General features: G+C 32.7%; 1 protein-coding gene across 2 annotated transcripts; it reads right to left on the reverse strand.

The window, feature by feature from the left end:
- Positions 1-13,382: 13,382 nt before the first annotated feature.
- LOC124931960 (G2/mitotic-specific cyclin-2-like) lies at positions 13,383-15,561 on the reverse strand. Of its 2 annotated transcripts, none has more exons than XM_047472551.1 (7): positions 15,349-15,561; positions 15,154-15,237; positions 14,924-15,047; positions 14,780-14,828; positions 14,588-14,695; positions 14,362-14,496; positions 13,383-14,291 (listed from the first exon to the last, which is right to left on the reverse strand). In XM_047472551.1, the coding sequence occupies exons 2-7, from the start codon at positions 15,212-15,214 to the stop codon at positions 13,533-13,535; spliced, it is 1,236 nt and encodes a 411-aa protein (XP_047328507.1). In that variant the 5' UTR covers positions 15,215-15,237; positions 15,349-15,561; the 3' UTR covers positions 13,383-13,532. The 2 variants fall into 2 exon arrangements, with proteins under 2 accessions (XP_047328507.1, XP_047328506.1); XM_047472550.1 differs by having other exon boundaries at positions 15,154-15,245.
- Between the last annotated feature and the right edge of the window lie 4,257 nt (positions 15,562-19,818).

Here is a 19,818-nt window from a genome sequence, read left to right on the forward strand (position 1 = left end):
AGAGAGATATTTGTTTATTCACTTTGCCCTGTTTTTTTTAATTTAATTGGGTCTGGAGCCCACCCTAATCCAAACATTATTTTAATTTAGGTGGGGATGGAGCCCACCCTAGCCCATGCGTGGCTCCGCCCCTGTCTGTCTTACTGTTTGAGTGGATGGACTATTATCAGAAGGAACTTGGACTGAAGTTGAGTGAACTGTCGCATTCCAAGTATGGATATGTGACAGGTAAGTTAATGGCTAAGAAGTTCACCTCCGAAGAATCGACCCCACCAACCAAGATGCAGAAGAAGAAGAAGCAACCCAAGAGATTAAACAAGAAATGAAAATTTATTTAACTACCTACCTATAATATTTCTCAATCTTTTCAACCGCTTTGTAACTTCCATGTACGACTCTTTATTATCACGTTGTTATCTTTCTAATCTTTTCGATAGTCTTGATCACAATCTTATTTACCTTAACATTACTTTTGTCATTGTCAAGATATTTCTAGACATAATAGATGATATAAATTCATCTTTTTGGTCAACCAAATGTTTACCACTTGAGTTCATCATTTTCCGAACATACTTCGTGTTTAAAGTCATACCAATTGTCGAGTTTGCAATTTCTCATATTGAATCCTCATTTACATCTACATCCCATCTCTCCCTAGTAATAATCTCAAAGGGATTCGTGATGCTCGGGTGGCACACTCTTAAATTTAGTTTGCATGCACAAGTCATGCCTTGAGAGGATATTGGTGTTGGGTTATTTTGATTGGGCTCTCAACTATGAAATAAAAAGCTCAGTACGTTTAAGAAGTCCAGAAGCTCAAGAGTCCTTTTGTATTAAATAGGGGCAGGGTTGTCTTATTGGAAAAAGACTTTTGAGTTGTCCATGTTCTACTATAAAAGGTTGAGGAAGTAGCTTATCAAAACATATTTGAAAGTCACCTAGCATTCATTTGTAGAGAGATAGTAAGATCTCTTCTTTGTTTAGCTCTTATCTTCATTTGTTTCGTGTTTAACATTTGATTATAGTGAAGATTCTTTTGGACAAAAGTCCCGTGGTTTTTACTCCTTAATTTGAGGAGGTTTTCCACGTTAAATTCTTGGTGTTCTTGTTTCATTTATATTTCCTTTTATGATTGTTGTTTCTCGCTCTTAAAGATCCAATCAAGTGGGAAATAGTTTATTATCACAAATTTGGTGATTATTCCGCTTTATTCCCAACAACTGGTTCCCTTTAAGACCCATTCTCATGAAAGTCTCTTTTCATGTAATACCCTTTTAAAAAATCACCTATCAAAAGAGTGTAGTCCATGAACATTAACTTTAAAGACATCTTGGAAAACCTCTTTCCTTCATTAGATCTTAGGTTCTAACTTATTTATAAGTGAATTTGTTGATGTTGCACCATAAAGTATGGAAAGTTCCAAACATTGGTGAAACAAGAACAACTTAAATGGAGAAATCGATTGTATTTCGCCATTTGTTACCCATAGCAATTGGGAATAAAAAGTATTATATGCGATGACTTATTAAGGGAAATACAAAGATCTTTTGGGGTTCCATTGTGTCATATTACTACATGTCGGTGTTAACTTTCACAATGGGTGGTCCTTTTTTAGCCAAAGCTTAATATCAAAATGAAGGATCCACTAAAAAAATTATTGTGCCACCCACCCATGTATATAACTTATTGTTGAAACAATATACCACAAAATTAAATTAAAGAAAATAAAAAGTCTTTTTTATATTATTAGTTTTCATATTTATTAAATTTTCTGTGTAAATTATTTCGCTTATATATTTATCCGGTGCATAACATGAATTCTCATATCTGGTTGAATTAATTAATTTGTAATCATATATGTTAAATTTTGGTAAAAGCCTAATTTTTCCAAACAAAATTCTTCAACCTATGTCAATTGAAGGTTTCTTTGATATCTTGACAATCATTTGATCACATACACACTCTTCAGAGATGAAATGATTCTTAATGGTTAAACTCTTAATATAACTTGCATAAAATTTGCATTTTTTTAACCTCATGTTAAAGTCACTTGAATAATTGTTTTTCCATTAAAAGAATTTAGGAAATTAACCAAATAAAAAATTTGAGTGAAGGCATTATTTACATTTAATAAGATTATCTACTATCTACCTAATTCCTAATTTTCGAAAACACTTCTATGAGGAGTGTCTTCAGAGTTTTAAGAGTCCGGTTTTATTATCTCGTGAGTTGGATTGTCCTAATAATCAAAGAAATAACGTAATAAACAAATGACTAAATGTTAGGTAATTATATGTGATAAATAGTTATAAGTAATTAATTTTTTTAGGAGAGAAAATAAAAATAGTCATTGTAAAATAATAAAAATAAATCAAAAACATGAAAATTAATAATGCATGAGACTGATGAATTCAAATTCTTCCAAGGGATTCTAAAATATTTGGTGGAACATAAGAGTAAGAATAATAATTGAACAATTAACACATAAAATGACCACTTAATCACCTAAATATCAAATCGTAAAACTCCCAAAGCATTCATAAATAATTTTAGAAATATTTCATAACTCATTACTCAAACCACGATAAAACTCGATGTTATAAATATGTGAATAACTAACTTGAACTAGAGTTAAACCAAAACACAATTTTAAACAAAATGGGAAATAAATGTCATTGTCATTTAGTCACTTTTTTTTGTAATGCAATATCATCAAATTCAATATTATAAAAACAATATAAATTGTTCATTCAAAGAATATATTTGTGACATAATTATGATCATTATGAAATTAAAATAACTCAGTAATAACACATAATTCTTATTAAATCGCATGAAATTTTTATCATGAAAGCATGATTGAAGTGTTTTAATAATCTTCTCAATGTGATAATCATGAATATGTGCCTTGATGAGAATATGCTTCCATTTGATTATCATGATGAGATGAATGACAATGGGTACCGTAAGCCTCATACGTGTGGATACTCGATAGTCGGGTTCATGTATTTTAAATTGGGTTCGGAATCGAGCATGGGGAGAGAGGAGAAAGTACCCGGTCGAGTACAGGGTCGGGGAATGGGATGAGGAGTGTGTGAAACTCAAATTCGATACCATACTATATTAATATTAAAATATTTTTTTTTATTAAAACTTAATGTGACATTTCAAAAGCTTCATTATTACAAATATCATCATAAATATATCATTTAAGTTTTTTTTATATATCATCATAAATACACTCCACTCCATCTTTAAATTTTTTATATTCCCCAAAATATATTTCTCTACATAAATCTAGATCTTCAATTTTACTTTAACATCAAAATATTATTTTCTCACATCATTCTTCTTATTCAATTTTTTAATTTTTTTAACTTTCATTATATATTTTTTTTCATTTTAGTTTCTACCAAATAAATATGTGGGTAAGTAATGTTATTATTATATATTTTTAATATTTTAATATTATTAATTTAAAATTATTTATTATAACTATGTTTCTTTCATTTTAATTTTTATAATTTTATAATTAGTTATTTAATCGGGTAATAGGGTATCTATCGGGAATCGAGTATCCGACGAATCAGAAATAGGGATGGAAGTAGAGATATCCGAGTTCAGATAGTAAAATATAAATTGAGTTCGGGAATAAATACTTCACTCCCCACAGATACCCGTTGTAATCCCTAATAGTATGCATGTCATGTCTTAAGTGTCTTTCTTCACTAATAGAAAAAGGGATACCAGTAAGGGCTAAAATCGATACTAAAAGCCACAAAAGTCGTTACTGATAATTTTCTATAACGGCGAATAAAACTATTAACATTCGTTACAGAAACGAGCGTTACTGATACTTCTTTAGTATTAGTAATGGATTTCTAAAACCGTTACTGAAACTCCCTCAATAAAAGTAACGATTTTAGCCGAGGTTAAACTGTTACAGATAAAGTTACATTAGTAACGGTTTTCTTATGTATAAAATCGTTACTGTTATTGAGGGAGTTTCAGTAACGATTTTCGAAAGTCGTTAGTGTTGTTTGGGGAGTTTCAGTAACGGTGTTCTTATTTGTTAAACCGTTATAGATAAAGTTATATTAGTAACAGTTTTCTTATGCATAAAACCATTACTAAAAAAATAATAGTTTTTTTTAATATTTCATATTTGTACCTATATAAACAATAATAATTATTATCCATTTTGTAAAACCATTAATAACCAAAAACTAGGGATGGCAATAGGTACCCGTATACCCGATACCCGTGGGTACCCGATGATCGGGTTCGGGTATTTTAGATCGGGTTGGGATCGGGGTCGGGGTCGGGGATGGGAAGTGAAAAATGGTACCCGATCGGGTTTGGGGTCGGGGATGGGGAGTGTTGGAAACCCGATACCCGAATATATTAAATATTAATATATATTAATAAAATTTAAGTGACTTATCAAATTCCAAGTACTAACTAATTAACTATCATTAAATAAATATATTAATTATTTTATCATTACTCTTAACATCATTTACTACCTACATCATGCACGCTTAACATAATTTCATTAATTTGTAATAAATGTTTCCCTCTCATATATCTCCATTCAACCTTACTTCAAGAGTTCAAGTCTTCTACTTCTATCTTCTTTAACTTCTTTTCTTCTTCAACATAAGTTACATAACTATCCAAGTAACTAATATTTTTAGTCTATTCTTCAAATTTTACAATCTTATATTTATTTATTTACTTAATCTTCAATATTTATTTTGTAGCTTCTTCTTTTGTTTTAACAGTAACAAAGTTGATTTTTTTTTGTAAGATCTACATGACTACAAGTCTACAACACAAGTAGGTAAGTAATACTTTCATTATTTATAGACTTTTTATTTAATGTGGAATCTCTTTAATACTAGACATAATTGATATATACGACAAGAGATTTAGGTATACTTTCATTATATATAATATGTTTATCAGTTATTTGACTCAGATTAAATAAACTACATCAAACATTATATAAATTTATCCCAAGTGTTAGATGGATTTTCACAACTAACAAGGTTCTAAATTATAATAGAATATTAATATTATTAAATATTTTTTATGAAATAATTTATAATTTAATAAAGTAATACAATAAATAAATTTATTTTTTATAAATGGAAAAATAAAGGGTTAAAAGAGTTTTTTTTAAGGAATATTAAAAGTTCTTTATATTTACTTCAATATATTAGTTTAAAAATAAAAGAGTGTTTTTTAAATATTATGTTTAACTATATTTAAAGAATAATAGTTCAACATATTAGTTATTTATTTTTATAAATATTTTTGGAAAAATATTAATATATAAGACGACCTAAAAGAATCATATTAATCCTTGTAATTAATTGTTTGTCAAAGATTTGAGATATGTTATTAGTCTATTTTGTATTTGTTAATGTTGTTTTTTTATTGATTTTGTAGGTTGTAATTAAATGTATTGAAGAAGTGTATTCAAGAAGGATGTTTTTTGTGAGAACTAATTTGATGATTTTTGAAGTTTTTATGTTTAATTAAGAATTATGTTCTATCACTTTTAAGTTTATTTGTATTTTTGTAGTATGGATGAATTTATATTATGTAGTATGAATGAATTTATATTTTATAGTGTGGATGATTTTCTGTTTAAGGATATAATATTTATTAATTGTTTTAGGTTAATTATATTTTGTAGTAACATATTATATTTAATTTATATAATTTTAGTTAATTAAAATATAATTTTTTAATATTTAATATCGGGTAATGGATACCCGTCGGGGATCGGGTACCCGATGAATCGGGAATGGAGATATAAATAGAGATACCCGTCGGGTTCGGGGTCGGGGTTGGGTAGTAATTTGAAAATCGAGTTCGGGGATGGATACTTCACTACCCGGCGGGTAGGGTACCCATTGCCATCCCTACCAAAAACCACAATCATCAATCCAAAACAACAATCATCCACAAACTACAATCATAAATCCACAATTCATCAATCCACAAAAATCATAAATTAACTTTCAAAAACTAACTAACTAAAAACTAACTAGACTTCAAAAACCACATAAACCTTAAACTAACCAGAATTCAAGTGGGAGGATCATCATCTCTAGTGGGAGGGACATCATCTCTAGTGGGAGGGGCAGGGGGATGTGGAGGGCGAGCGTTAATGGGAATCATGGATAATAAGAAGTTCATCTGCTCCCTCATCACAATCATCACATCCCGCATTTGATCACGCTCTTGAGTTGATTGTTGTCTCTCCCTTTGTGCTTCTTCATGCTCCATTTGACGCTCCATTAATGTTTCTTCGTGCTCTCTCCGTGAATGAAGTTTCTTAGCTTCACACTCCTCTCGCATTCTCTGCATTTCCTCAAGTAAAACTCGGTTTTCCTCATGGATTTGTTGTGTGTCATTGCACAGAGTGCTAGAACCACCACGAGCATCTGTTCTAAAAGATCTAGGTGTGACACCTGAGCCCATACCCACAACTCGCCCATGTCCTTGAGACCCAAACGCGTACTCAGCCAACTGCAGGTCATTCCTATTCGGGTCTTCTTCTATAGAAGTTCGCAAGGCAGTCTACAAACACAAATTACATTTGATTACAGACATAAAATAAATGAAACTAATAAACACGACTACCACTTTTTCTTGAATAATAGGGGGACCTCCGGATTTGGATCTTGCAGAGTTGGTTTCTTTATATGAGTGTGGAGAAATAATTCAGCAAAATTAGGCGAGGTACTGGTAGTCTTCTCCTGTACAAATTTAATAATTGATAAAAAAAAGTAATAACATTATAAACTTTGTATTCAATGATAAAACAAACCATTTGCCTCTCCACTTGCGAAAATGAGATGTTGCCCGCATGATTCTTGCACACAACACGCGACATATTTTGCGCATTGACATTACTTGTTTTCTGCAAATAAGAAAAGATTTGTGTTTAATGAATGATTAATGTAAGAGCTCTTTATAAAAAATTAACTTACCTTGAACTCCGGAGTGAGAAAGCGACGATCAAGAAGATAATGCCAATCACTTAGGGCAATCTCCGGATGGGGATTTGCCCTAATCGCTCTCTCGTTACCTTCACGAGCTTTAACGTACAAGGTGTTCCATTGATATCTCCATCTATCCCATAATTTGTTTGCTTAATGTAGACCTTGGCGGTGATAGTTGTTAATGTCCTCCCCCACAGCCTCGAAAGGATCCTAAAAAGTCAACATTAAAATACAATTATAGATTGTGATTAATACATCAAAACTAATAACTTACCGTGATAGCCATCCATATGTGATCTAGTTGTGTGGAGCTTAGGTCTGTCCAACGCAAGGTCCTGTGAGGTATTGTATTGGAGTCTCGAATGACACTCTCAATGTGCCTTGACCACGTTGTCCTATTCTCGCACATTGGCTTACCATCTATCGGGTTGAAATGAAGAGTCATCTTCTGCCCCGCTTGCAATCTACCAACTACTGTATTTTTGTTCTTACCCCGTCTCCTTCTCAAAATAAATCCTAAAATAAATCACAAAATTATATAGGATCTTAACAAAATATGTAATCAAACACCGGTACCTCCATTTTGCTCCTTAGATGGGAGTTGTGTCTCATCATCATCATCATCGAGGTTAGTGTTTGGTACACTATCAACGTTCATGTCATCCTCACTACCTATTATACTGCCCAACTCAAGGTCCCCGATAGAGTCAAGTAGTGTTAAAGGGTCCTCTAAACGCTCCTCGGTCCTCTGTACAAGATCTGTTAGCGCGCTGGTAAAACCCTTACCTACTACTCTTTTGGGTGTCATGATAGCTGCAAATATAGAATGTAATGTTTATAAGAAAATATACAAGTAACCCTTAATAGAAATAGTTCAACCTTAATTAGAGTAATGGGGATTTATTGGTGTCACAATTTTCCATCCAAACTTTGATGCCATATCTGTAGAGTAAAAGACTTGTTGTGCTTGACTTGCCATTATGAATGGTTCATTTAATTGAGTCTGTAGAGTCCTGTTGAAATTTATACTAACATAATCATACTTATCAACTTTAATGCCCCGATCTTTGTGATGAACATCAAACCATTTGCATTTGAAGAGAACCACTCGTCTTCCACAAAAGAATATCACTTATATGATATCATTGATCACTCCATAGTAGTTAATAGTCTCGGCTCCATTATTACCAACAACCAAAACCTCGCTATTTTGGGTGGTCAAGCTCTCGTCATGTTTTTCAGTGTTAAACGTGTACCCATTTATTTTGCACGAGTTATATTTCTTTGCATACAATGTAGGCCCACCTCCTAAAATCTTAAGATTCGTTGTTGTATCAGATTGATCGTTTAATTGCTCCACTTATTAATTAGAAATTGTTGTTAAACTGATTGTCATCTACTAAAAAGAAATTATTGAGACGATTACTTACTATTTCTTGGAAATATCTAACATATTGTTTATCCCGATCTTCATTGGAAATATTAGGTGGGCATGATTGAACGAAATCGCTGCGCAAAAGATAAATTAAATTATTACTTAAATCATACCTCGTAATGAAATTTATGGACTTACTTATAATATTCTTCAGATTCGCGATAATTTTTTAAGATATATCAATGAGCACGCTCACGATCACCCGGTTGGTATGTGTAGGCTATGTCATTAGATAAGTCTTCCATAGCGATAAATATGGAGAATGTTATACTAGTATGTATCAATGCATCTTCTGACTCATGATCGTCCAAATATCGGGCACACATGCTCATACTCTCATTCACAAGGTAGCTCTCGCTGATTGAACCTTCTAGAAAGTTCATGTTCCTAAGGTATTTCTTTAGTATGCTCATATATTGTTCAACTAGATACATCCATCGATACTGAACAGGCCCTCCAAGACAAGCCTCAAAAGCTAAATGAACTGGCAAGTGCACCATTATATTAAAAAAAGAAGGTGGAAAGATCTTCTCCAATTTGCATAGTGTCAAAACAATGTCGTCATGTAGTGTTTCCAACTACTCGCGTTGTAAATTTTTTTGACAAAGCAACCAAAAAAACCTTGAGAAATTCACCACAGCATCATACATATCATCGGGAAGTAGGTCACGTGTAGCTAGAGGAATGAGATATCGTAATAAAATGTGACAATCGTGACTCTTCAATCCTGAAATTTTTTTCTCCTCCATGTTTACACACGCCCCAATATTTGAACAAAAATTGTCTGGCATCTTAATATCTTTCAGAAATTGGCATAATCATTTCTTGTGTTCTGATGACAATGCATAGGGGGCTGTAGGACACCGAAAACACCATCTACTGCAACCAGATGTAAGGAATGTTTTATGTTCATTATGACCAAATCTTTCCTCGCTTTAATTCCATCTTTGGTCTTTTCTTTGAAATTCATTAAAGTTCCCAACAGACTATCATATATATTCTTCTCAATATACATTACATCCAAGTTATGTCTCAACATCAAAAATTTCCAATAAGGCAATTTGAAAAATATACTGAATTTATTCCAGTTATCACCCCGAGATTAATGAATAACTTTCGTTTTCTTGGACATATACTTTGTCAAACAAATTTCCTTTAGATCTCGTGCTTGCAATTGAATTTTGGAACCTGATAGTAAAATAGGAGGACCTCTATGCTCAGTATGCCCGTTAAACGTATCGGTCTTTTTGTGCCAACGATGATTAGGCGGGAGGAATCGTCGATAACTCATGTAACACTCCTTCTGGAAATCTGTTAACCTCGATGATGCAATGTTCTGATTACAAGACGGACATGCCAATCTCCCCTTTGTACTTCATCTAAACAAATTTGCATATGCCGGAAAATCATTAATAGTTCACATAAGAGATGCTCGCAACTTAAAATATTGTTTTCTTCTTGCATCGTATGTCTTCACACCGGTATGCCACAATTCCATCAACTCTTCAATAAGTGGCTCAAGAAATACGTCAATGCAATCTCTAGGACTTTTTGGTCTTTGAATTAGCATTGATAGAAGAAAATTGCTTTTGTCCATACATGTGGTGGGAGAGACGTTGTAAGGGATGAGAATAACTGGTCAAATGTTGTATGATGTTTTTCCGCTAGCAAAGGGTTAAAAATCATCACTTGCCAAATCAAGTCGCACATTTCGAGGTTCTGTTGAGAAATCTGGGTACAAGTTATCAAAGATCTTCCATGTCATTGAATTAGCAGGATGCCTCAACACATCATCTTCGGGATTGTTATCTTTATGCCAAGTCATGCGTTGAGCAGTTTTGGAACACATGTATAATCTTTGCAACCTCGGTTTTAATGGAAAATACTACAGCACCTTATTGGGGTATATACTTTCCATTCACCTTCGTTCGAATTGTACCACTAGATTTATTGACATTCCACCTAGAAAGCCCACAAACTTTACATTGCTGCAAATCATTATCCTCTTTACGAAAAAGCATGCAATCATTCTTACACGCGTCAATTTTTTCGTACGATAGACCCATGTCTGTAATGAACTTCTTGCACTCATAATACGAATTTGGTAGCTGATTATGAACTGACAGTTTTTCCTCCTTCAATAAACTCAACAACAAATTAAATGACGTGTTTGTCTACTGACCTACATTCTTTATGTGAAGAAGTTTAAGAAGAGATGAGGCTTTGTAAATGCGAAAACCTTCATACAAAGGTAGTTTCGAATCGTCCAACAATTTGTAAAACGTTTTAGCATCATCAATGGGATGCTCATTTTCACTCAGATGTTCATTATCATTGTTGACATCATGGTACAAATCAGCAATAATATCTTCCATTAGATGATCCTCACAAACGTCAACAGGTTCGTCTTCCATGATATTACTCTCGTAATTTGGTGGTACATTGATCGGTTCGTCTTCAAACTCATCATCTTCCTCCACATTCTCACTAGCAGCATTTACATTCTGACGTTCAATTCTCTTTTCACCGTAAAAATACCAAAAACCATAATTTTGTCTTATGCCGAATACAACCATATGAGATCTGACGACGGTTTTATTCTCATACACTCGATTTGCACACCTTACACAAGGACATGCAATCGATGATCTACCTGTAGACCTTTCAGCAAATTCTATGATTTTGTCAACCCCTCAATATATTTTGGATCGATACGAAATGAATGTATTCAAATGATTAAGTTGTTATCTAAAAGCAAAATCATTAATGTGAATGTGTTTATTTGATCTTGGTGTTTTGAGTTTTCTTTTGAATTTTTTAAAATAAAAAAAATGTTTTTGCTAAAAAGGTAGATTGAAATTTTAATTTGTTTAATTATTAAAAAATATATATTTAAATTAATAAAAATAAAGTAATAATATTTTAGTGTTTTAAATAATGATATAAATAATTTAATTATTATAATAATAGTGATAATAATTTTTTTTCACGCATAGAAAGTTTTAAGGAAATTCATTTAATAATTAATAAATTCAAGGTCTATGAAAATATTATAGCGAAAAAAATTAAAACCTCGCGTCGTCCTGACAAAATCGATTTAGCGGAATAGATCTTTTTATAAAAATGAAGGAAAAAAAAGTAATAAAACAGAACAAACAAACTCTTAAACATGTTTTGACATCATAGTTTGATAAGATGCTTTGGTGTTGTGAGTTAATAATCAAAGGGAATTATCTTTATTTGTTGTCTAAGAAGTATCATATTAGATTCATTGCTTGATTTGCATTTGATTGTCTTTATGTGCTTAATTTATAACATGTCTTTTTTTAGATAACCTTATGAGTTGATGATTTTCTGTGTGCTTCATTTGATTGAATATGCTTGAAATAGGATTCAGGATCTGCCCCAAAGTTGGATATTTATGAGGTCTATGTAATTTTTATTTTTCTTAATTTTTTAAATATTTTTAAAAGTGATATAGATATATATAATAGATTAATATAAAATTAGCCTAGTTTAATTAATTAGTTATCCGCTTTATAAAAATAGTGACTATAAATTTAATATTCAAACCTTATTAGAAACATATTTTAATTTTTTTTAAAGGCTTTAAGATGGGAGTTTTATGTAAATGCATCATTTTGTTATTTTAGTATAATATTGTTATTTATTTTAATAAAATGTTATTTTTGTCTTATATTTTACAATTATAATGGTAACGAAAAACTGATCAAATTTAAAATTCAATTTGATTTTTTTTATTTATATAAAAATTTTTTTTGAAGGATTTGTAATATCAGTTTCGTCACTATTATATTAAAATTAATAAAAAAAAGATATAGCGACAAAAATAGCATTGATTTACCATCACTAAAAATAACATAAATGATAGTTAACCTTCACTAATATTTGTTAGTTATTCGTTGTTGTTTTCGATACATTAATGAATATTTATTGAAATCATTTTTTTTTGTCGTATAGGGACTGAAAAATATTTATAATTCTGAAAAATATTTATAATTTCAATCGCTATTTCTTTTTTATACTAATGATTCTTGATATAATTTTTTTTTATCAAGATTGTGGATTTAACTTTATTATAACTTAAAGATAATTTTTTTAATTCTAACTAAATTATTTTTTACTTGTGATTTAATAAATATTTATTGAAATTCTTTTTCTTGTCGTATAGCGCCGAAAAATATTTATAATTTCAATAGCTATTACCTATTTTACACTAAAAATTCTTAATATAAAATTTTCTTTTTATCAAGATTGTGGATTTAAACTTTATATTAGAATAAAGATATTTTTTAATTCTAACTCAAATTATTTTTTACTAGTGATTTAAAAACTATCTTAGACATCAATTATAATGATGTTTATCATTGTTCTTTCATGCCTTACTTTTATTATGATAACAATTAAATAGTATATTTAGGATTTCACATGTATAACTTAGGGGGTTGATTAGGATTCAAGTTTTTTTTTTTAAATAACTTCAATTATTTTAAAAGTAATTATTTTGATTGAATTTTTTTTTAAAAAAAAGTAAAGGGTATTAATATATATATATGTGATAAAATAAATAAAAAATTTAAAATAATTTATATTTTATTTAATTAATGAATGGAGTGATATTTAGATGAGAATAAATGAAAATGATGTTAGATTATGTTTATTTAAATAACTCGACCAATAAGCCCTATGTTACAAGCTTAAAGATTGGTTGAACACCATCATGAAAAAGAACTTAGAGACCATGTAAAATGTTTGACAACAAATGATTGATCACATAGAAAAAAACACAACAAACAAAACAAAAACCACCTAAATTGAAATTGGGATATGATTGTAAATTCAAAAGAGAAAAAAAGGACAAACCCATAAATCAAATTTATCCCATGTATTGTTTCTCTTATCAACAGTTTAACAAACAAACATTAGTATTATATAAGAAACACAAAACATGGTTCAAAAAAACACCATTGAACCATACCATTATCATCATACACCCACCCCCTTTCTTCCCTAGGAGGCAACCTTAGTTGCTTCAACTACACATACATTCCCACCTTCTAAGCCATGAGCAAGAAATGAGCCGGTTCAACTTTAGTAGCAATATGACCAAACTTAGAGGTATTATACTTTCTATAAACCCCTGTCAGTTTCCCAGCTGCAGCCTTCTCATGTAACCCAACCATCATTCTAGAACATTCCAGAAGATCCTCCTTCGAATAACCTGTATACATCTCACAAGTCCTACTCCAATCAAGATTCTCCCCTTCAAGAGCACATTGAGCTGTGAACACAGCAGCAGCAGCCATCAGAGAACTCTTAAACCTCAGGGATTCATACTGAACCAAACACAGCTCTATCATGTAGAACGATAGAATCTCAAGTTCATTCTTCTTCTGGAATAATGATGATGATGCTGCTGCTGCTTTCAGAAATCTTGTCATGAACACGTACTGAGTTGGAACAGACATGTTAAAGTGGAGTTTGTTTAACATAAGTTTCTCCATTTCCAATATTTCTTCCCTGCTGAAAGCTTTATCAGAGATGAGGATTAAATCATCAACAATTGGGACTGAAACTTCTTCATATTTGCATGCTATGAGCAATGCTGTTACCCCGACTAACTGGAGTTTCTTTCTTGGAAGCTGGTGGTGGATTGCCAAGAATCGATCAATCAGACTCACAGTTAAGTATAGAGTCTCGTCCATCAACTCGAACTTGTAGTGAACCTCTATCAACCAGTCTATTAGAATTCCTCTCATCCTATCGTTAATGTCATACTGTTGATCCATGTAATTCGATGCCACCAAATTACTTCCCTACAAATCATTCCAATCAAAAGTTTAGTTCTGTTCTTTCTATATGGGTGATGATACAAATTGTTATTACCTCTGCTTTCTTGTAGTATGTGTACAGATCGTCTATGTAATCAACCACAGCAAGTGGGTTCTTCTCATCTTCTATGTCAATGTCGATAATGGGTTCTTCTTCTTCAACATCAATATCTTCCATCTCAACCTCAACCTACAAACAGACAAGGGTTTAGGGTTTATATGACAGAAATCATTAGAGACCTTGCTAATTGAATTGAATTGAATTGAATACTCGTAGTTACCATTCTATCAATTTCCTCAAGCATTTTCTCTGTGTGTTGCACAAACATTGGGGCGGAGAAGTCATCAGATTCCATATTAACATCCTCCTCCAATTCCATTGTATTATTCTATACAAGTAAATAAAGATTACCCACAATCCAAATTCAAGATTTTAGCAATTTAAAATTTGGATATATCATATCACTACTTACCTCCTTCTTGTAGATCGGTTTCTTACAAGCCATTTGTGCAGAAAATTTCCTAACAATGACAAATAATGTTTTGTTTTTTAAGTTGATGAAGACAAAAGAGACAAAGGCAAATTGAAAAACAAGGATAAAAGTTCATTTTATTACTCGGGCAAAGATCCTCTCTTGGTTCCAACACGTGGGTAAGGATGATCTCGATTGATGAGGATGTTCTGTACCGGTCTAAAAGGCATTCGGATGGTACCTACGGTGGGGACGACGAGTTTCCTCCCTAAAATCGACGGTTAACGGTCAAAGATAAAGTCAACTTACAACAGGAAAGAGATTATTTATTGTTCAACAGATCTATTGCAGAATCATCTTCTTCTTTAACATACCTTGAAGATTTGCAGGTCCGATCACACCGGGATGTTGGTTCTCCTTATTGATTCCAACCATTCTGACAGACAGTCTGAATGAAACTGAAAAACTGAAATGATCCGATATTAAAAACAGGCGAATCTGAAATCAAGATAGATATGGGCATAGAAGAATTTAGATCAAGACTCGTTCTTTATGTAAGAAAAACATACCTGATGCGATTCAGTAAAGTTCTTCCGCTGCGATCCTACGAAATTGAATGTCCTCCCAGAAATCCCCGATCTTGAAAACAGATGAATGTTTCTTTCTTCTTTCTCTCTATCTGGATAGATAATCAATCTCTCTCCTCAAGATAGAGAGAGAGAAGTACTGTCTGAGAGAGAAAGCAAAGAAACGGCGGATTTCCAGGACGACAAAGAATATGAGTCTTAAGGCGGTATATATGTGTCCGAATGTTGCCCTTCTTTGATTTTTGTAAACCTAACGGCTAGTAATCCTTAGCCGTGGGATGATCTTGATGAAAAAAAGTCCCATCTTTCAGTGTAAGGCTTTATAAACGGTTACTCCCTCTTTACATTATTTCAAACCTATTCATTTTCTTAATTCATTTCACTTTTTTTTTTTCATCAATTATAAATATAACACTCTTAATTATAAAAATTATTTTTTTTATTATTTTGTATAAGATTTTATTTTTTAAAATTTATTTCTTACTATATGGTGTTATAGTGTGTAATTCGGTTTCGAAATCATTTGATAACAAAATTTAAAATGATTTATTCATTTTTTAATTGAGATTAAAGATGACAATTGGTTAGATTGAATGTATTATAATTATGAAAGTATATACAAGATAAAATAATATCATATAATTTAATTTTTGTTTTTTTTGTAATATAGGTTTGTGGCGGGAATAGTGAGTGATCAATTTGATATGGAAATTGTTACTATCAACTTCGCGCCACCATCTATCTTCGCGCTGTTTATTTCGCGCCATTCTTGTCGTATTTGGATTTGACATATAGAGACAAATTGATACTAATGTATATCTAAATAAAGTATAACCGCGTTTATTGAAGTATAAGTGCATGATTCGACATGAATTGATAGTAATTTATTCATTTTCCATATGCGATCAAGCAACGAGATGGATTGAGCTCGAATCACATTTCACATGATATTGTTTGAAATTATTCATTATACATTTAATTAAATCATATTGTGCGTAAAGTCCTTACCTCCGTCTTTAGACGAGTTCTTCAACTTTATTATTAAACGACGACGTAGTTGTTCCATTCCATTTTTAGACAATGATATTACAAACTAAAAAGACGATTGACCATCTTTACCATCTTTAGACACACATGTTCTCCTCCATCTTCTTCGTATGCATCCATTTCAAAATAATTCAAAATCTTTTTTTTCGATAAAATTAAGATACTTTTCAACTCTTTTAGCATAACAAAATAGTGAAATAATATGATGAACCCCAAAATATGTTTTGAATCGATCGGTGGGACATGACCTAGGTTATCCCCATAGTGAGAATAAATCGGGAGTAAAAATGAATGTAATATGATTTAAAGATAAAATTATTTTTTTAGTCGAAGTAAACTTTATCCCAAATCTAAATCTAATAAACGAAACATAGTTAGAACCTTAGGCGATCAATGATTTTAAATTATTTATCAAGAGGGTTGAGATTTCGACTATAAAACTAGAGTTGTTCATACTTAAACTTAGGGTTTTCATTTTGTAAGGCTTAAAAGAGCCTAATTATTTTTTGAAACATGGGGAATTCTTTTTCCATTGATTGATTGAATAGAGACAAAGAAAGAATGAGAAATAGTATTGTTCTGAAAACGTTCCAGTCATTAGCTCAGTTTTTTGGGTGAACTTCGGTCTAACCTGTTACGCCCTAAATTCCTACTTTCATGCACCTAAATCAAGGCAAATTCGGACATAAATGCGAAAACGCTAGGGTGCCTATCTGACCCGATCATTGAAAAGGTTGATAGAAAATACGGTCCTACGGTCTCGGTCCCTCCTTCCACACACATCTCCAACACCACGCTTCCGCTCCAACTCTTCCTTCACCTGTCATAAAATCCGCTGGCTGGATTCCTACACCACACAAGCATAGTGAGTCTACGGACCCAGCAAACATTTATAAGAAAACCATTTAAGCCATTGCATCCATGAGGGTTTTTAAGGGTATCTCATCAATCAATCATGTATAGTTGCATACTGAGCACATATTCGGGTCCTTAGCCCGGAGAGCTGATCCTCCGGGGTGGGCATCCCTTCGTCAATTCCTCCAGCCATATTTGAGAGCATCGGACCACCAGAGCTCATCCTGCGTGGCCATCCTCTCGTATCCGTCAATTCCTCCATGATTATCTCTTAAATTTCATAGCCCTTAACTCAAAACCATCCTTCTTTAGAAAACCATGGACTTGCAATGAAAACATGCTTTGAAACCATATGCATCGTTTATATAAAATACATGATAAATAGCACTGTGTGGGTTTTAGAAAGCGTATAGAAAAGTACTTGCCTTAGAATTCCTTGTTTGCGGAATCTTCGGTCGGACCACTCGGCCCTGGGTGCCATCATCCACGGTCGTAGATCTCGGTCTGGACCGCAGATTCCTCGGTCAAGAAAAACGTGATTTTAGGGTGTGACAAACTACCACCCTTATAATGAATTTCGTCCCCAAAATTCGATCATAAAGGAAGTACAAATAGTGTGTTTGTGAAAAATGGTTTCATGAAAAACATTATTTCCAACCATTATGAAAAACGATTTCATGTCATGCAAAAACATCATTTAAAAACAATTTACAGACATGAAGGCCTTTGAGGTGCATCTGTAGGAGCATATGTGTGAAAGTACTAAGGTTCGGAACCGTTGCTCTGATACCAAGTTGTTACGCCCTAAATTCCTACTTTCATGCACCTAAATCAAGGCAATTTCGGACATAAATGCGGAAACGCTAGGGTGTCTATCTGACCCGATTATTGAAAAGGTTGATAGAAAATACGGTCCTACGGTCTCGGTCCCTCCTTCCACACACATCTCCAACACCACGCTTCCGCTCCAACTCTTCCTTCACCTGTCATAAAATCCGCTGGCTGGATTCCTACACCACACAAGCATAGTGAGTCTACGGACCCAGCAAGCATTTATAAGAAAACCATTTAAGCCATTGCATCTATGAGGGTTTTTAAGGGTATCTCATCAATCAATCATGTATAGTTGCATACTGAGCACATATTCGGGTCCTTAGCCCGGAGATCTGATCATCCGGGGTGGGCATTCCTTCGTCAATTCCTCCAGCCATATTTGAGAGCATCGGACCACCAGAGCTCATCTTGCGTGGCCATCCTCTCGTATCCGTCAATTCCTCCATGATTATCTCTTAGATTCCATAGCCCTTAACTCAAAACCATCCTTCTTTAGAAAACCATGGACTTGCAATGAAAACATGCTTTGAAACCATATGCATCGTTTATATAAAATACATGATAAATAGCACTGTGTGGGTTTTAGAAAGCGTATAGAAAAGTACTTGCCTTAGAATTCCTTGTTTGCGGAATCTTCGGTCGGACCACTCGGCCCTGGGTGCCATCATCCACGGTCGTAGATCTCGGTCTGGACCGCAGATTCCTCGGTCAAGAAAAACGTGATTTTAGGGTGTGACATAACCGGTCCAAACGGTTGAACCAATGGTAGGATTGAAATTTCAAGCCTCACCTCTCTCCCTCTGATCTATCTATTGCTCTGTTTTATTTTCTTGAAAATCATCATGAATAATGTGGGACTCAAAATGTAGTAGCGGGTGTAAATCCGACTGGACAGTTTACCTAGAACAATCATGTCTCTCTCCTTATCCTTCAAACATATCCAGGAGCAATCAGAAATTTGTTCGGCCTGGGAAAACATCAACTATAACTAGATCATGATGAAGATGAAGATATATCCATGGTTTTTGATGCCTCCTCATGACCACCCCATTTTCAACATTAAATTTCAAATGGGATCCATTATAGTCCTCCGATGCTTCATAGAAAAAAAAAATTCAAGCTACAACGAGATCACCAACTACATAATTTTTAGGCCTTAAACGGTAAGTTAGGGCTTACAAGCTAAAATGTCTTTCCGATCACACTAACTTTAAAAGGCAATTATTTAATCCAAGAGTTGAGGAAGAAATCATAAGTAAAAAACTTGCGATTTGAAGAAGAAACGAGAAACAAAGTCTCGATGCTTGTAGGTAGATGAAGATGTATATCTAGTATGGAGATATATGAGAAGATGTAGATCTAGTCTTTACTATTTAGAATAATGGCCTTTCGAACCGCATATTTTCGGTTCGGTTTTCCGATCGAACCGTTTGGTCGGACCGAATTTTGCTCGATTCGAAAGGTGACCGTATTAAATTCAAAAATCGGATCGTCCATTTAACCGTTTCGACCGCGTATTTTAAAATTATGAAAAATAGTGATGAATGAATATGTGAAAAATAAAATTATGTTAGTGAGAGAATTGAGAATTTAGGGGAGAAATTGAAAAAAAAAACTTTCGCGTATTTTAAAATTATGAAAAATAGTGATGAATGAATATGTGAAAAATAAAATTATGTTAGTGAGAGAATTGAGAATTTAGGGGAGAAATTGAAA

The sequence above is a fragment of the Impatiens glandulifera genome, chromosome 3 (genome assembly GCF_907164915.1).
Source record: "Impatiens glandulifera chromosome 3, dImpGla2.1, whole genome shotgun sequence".
Classification (NCBI taxonomy): Eukaryota; Viridiplantae; Streptophyta; class Magnoliopsida; order Ericales; family Balsaminaceae; genus Impatiens; species Impatiens glandulifera.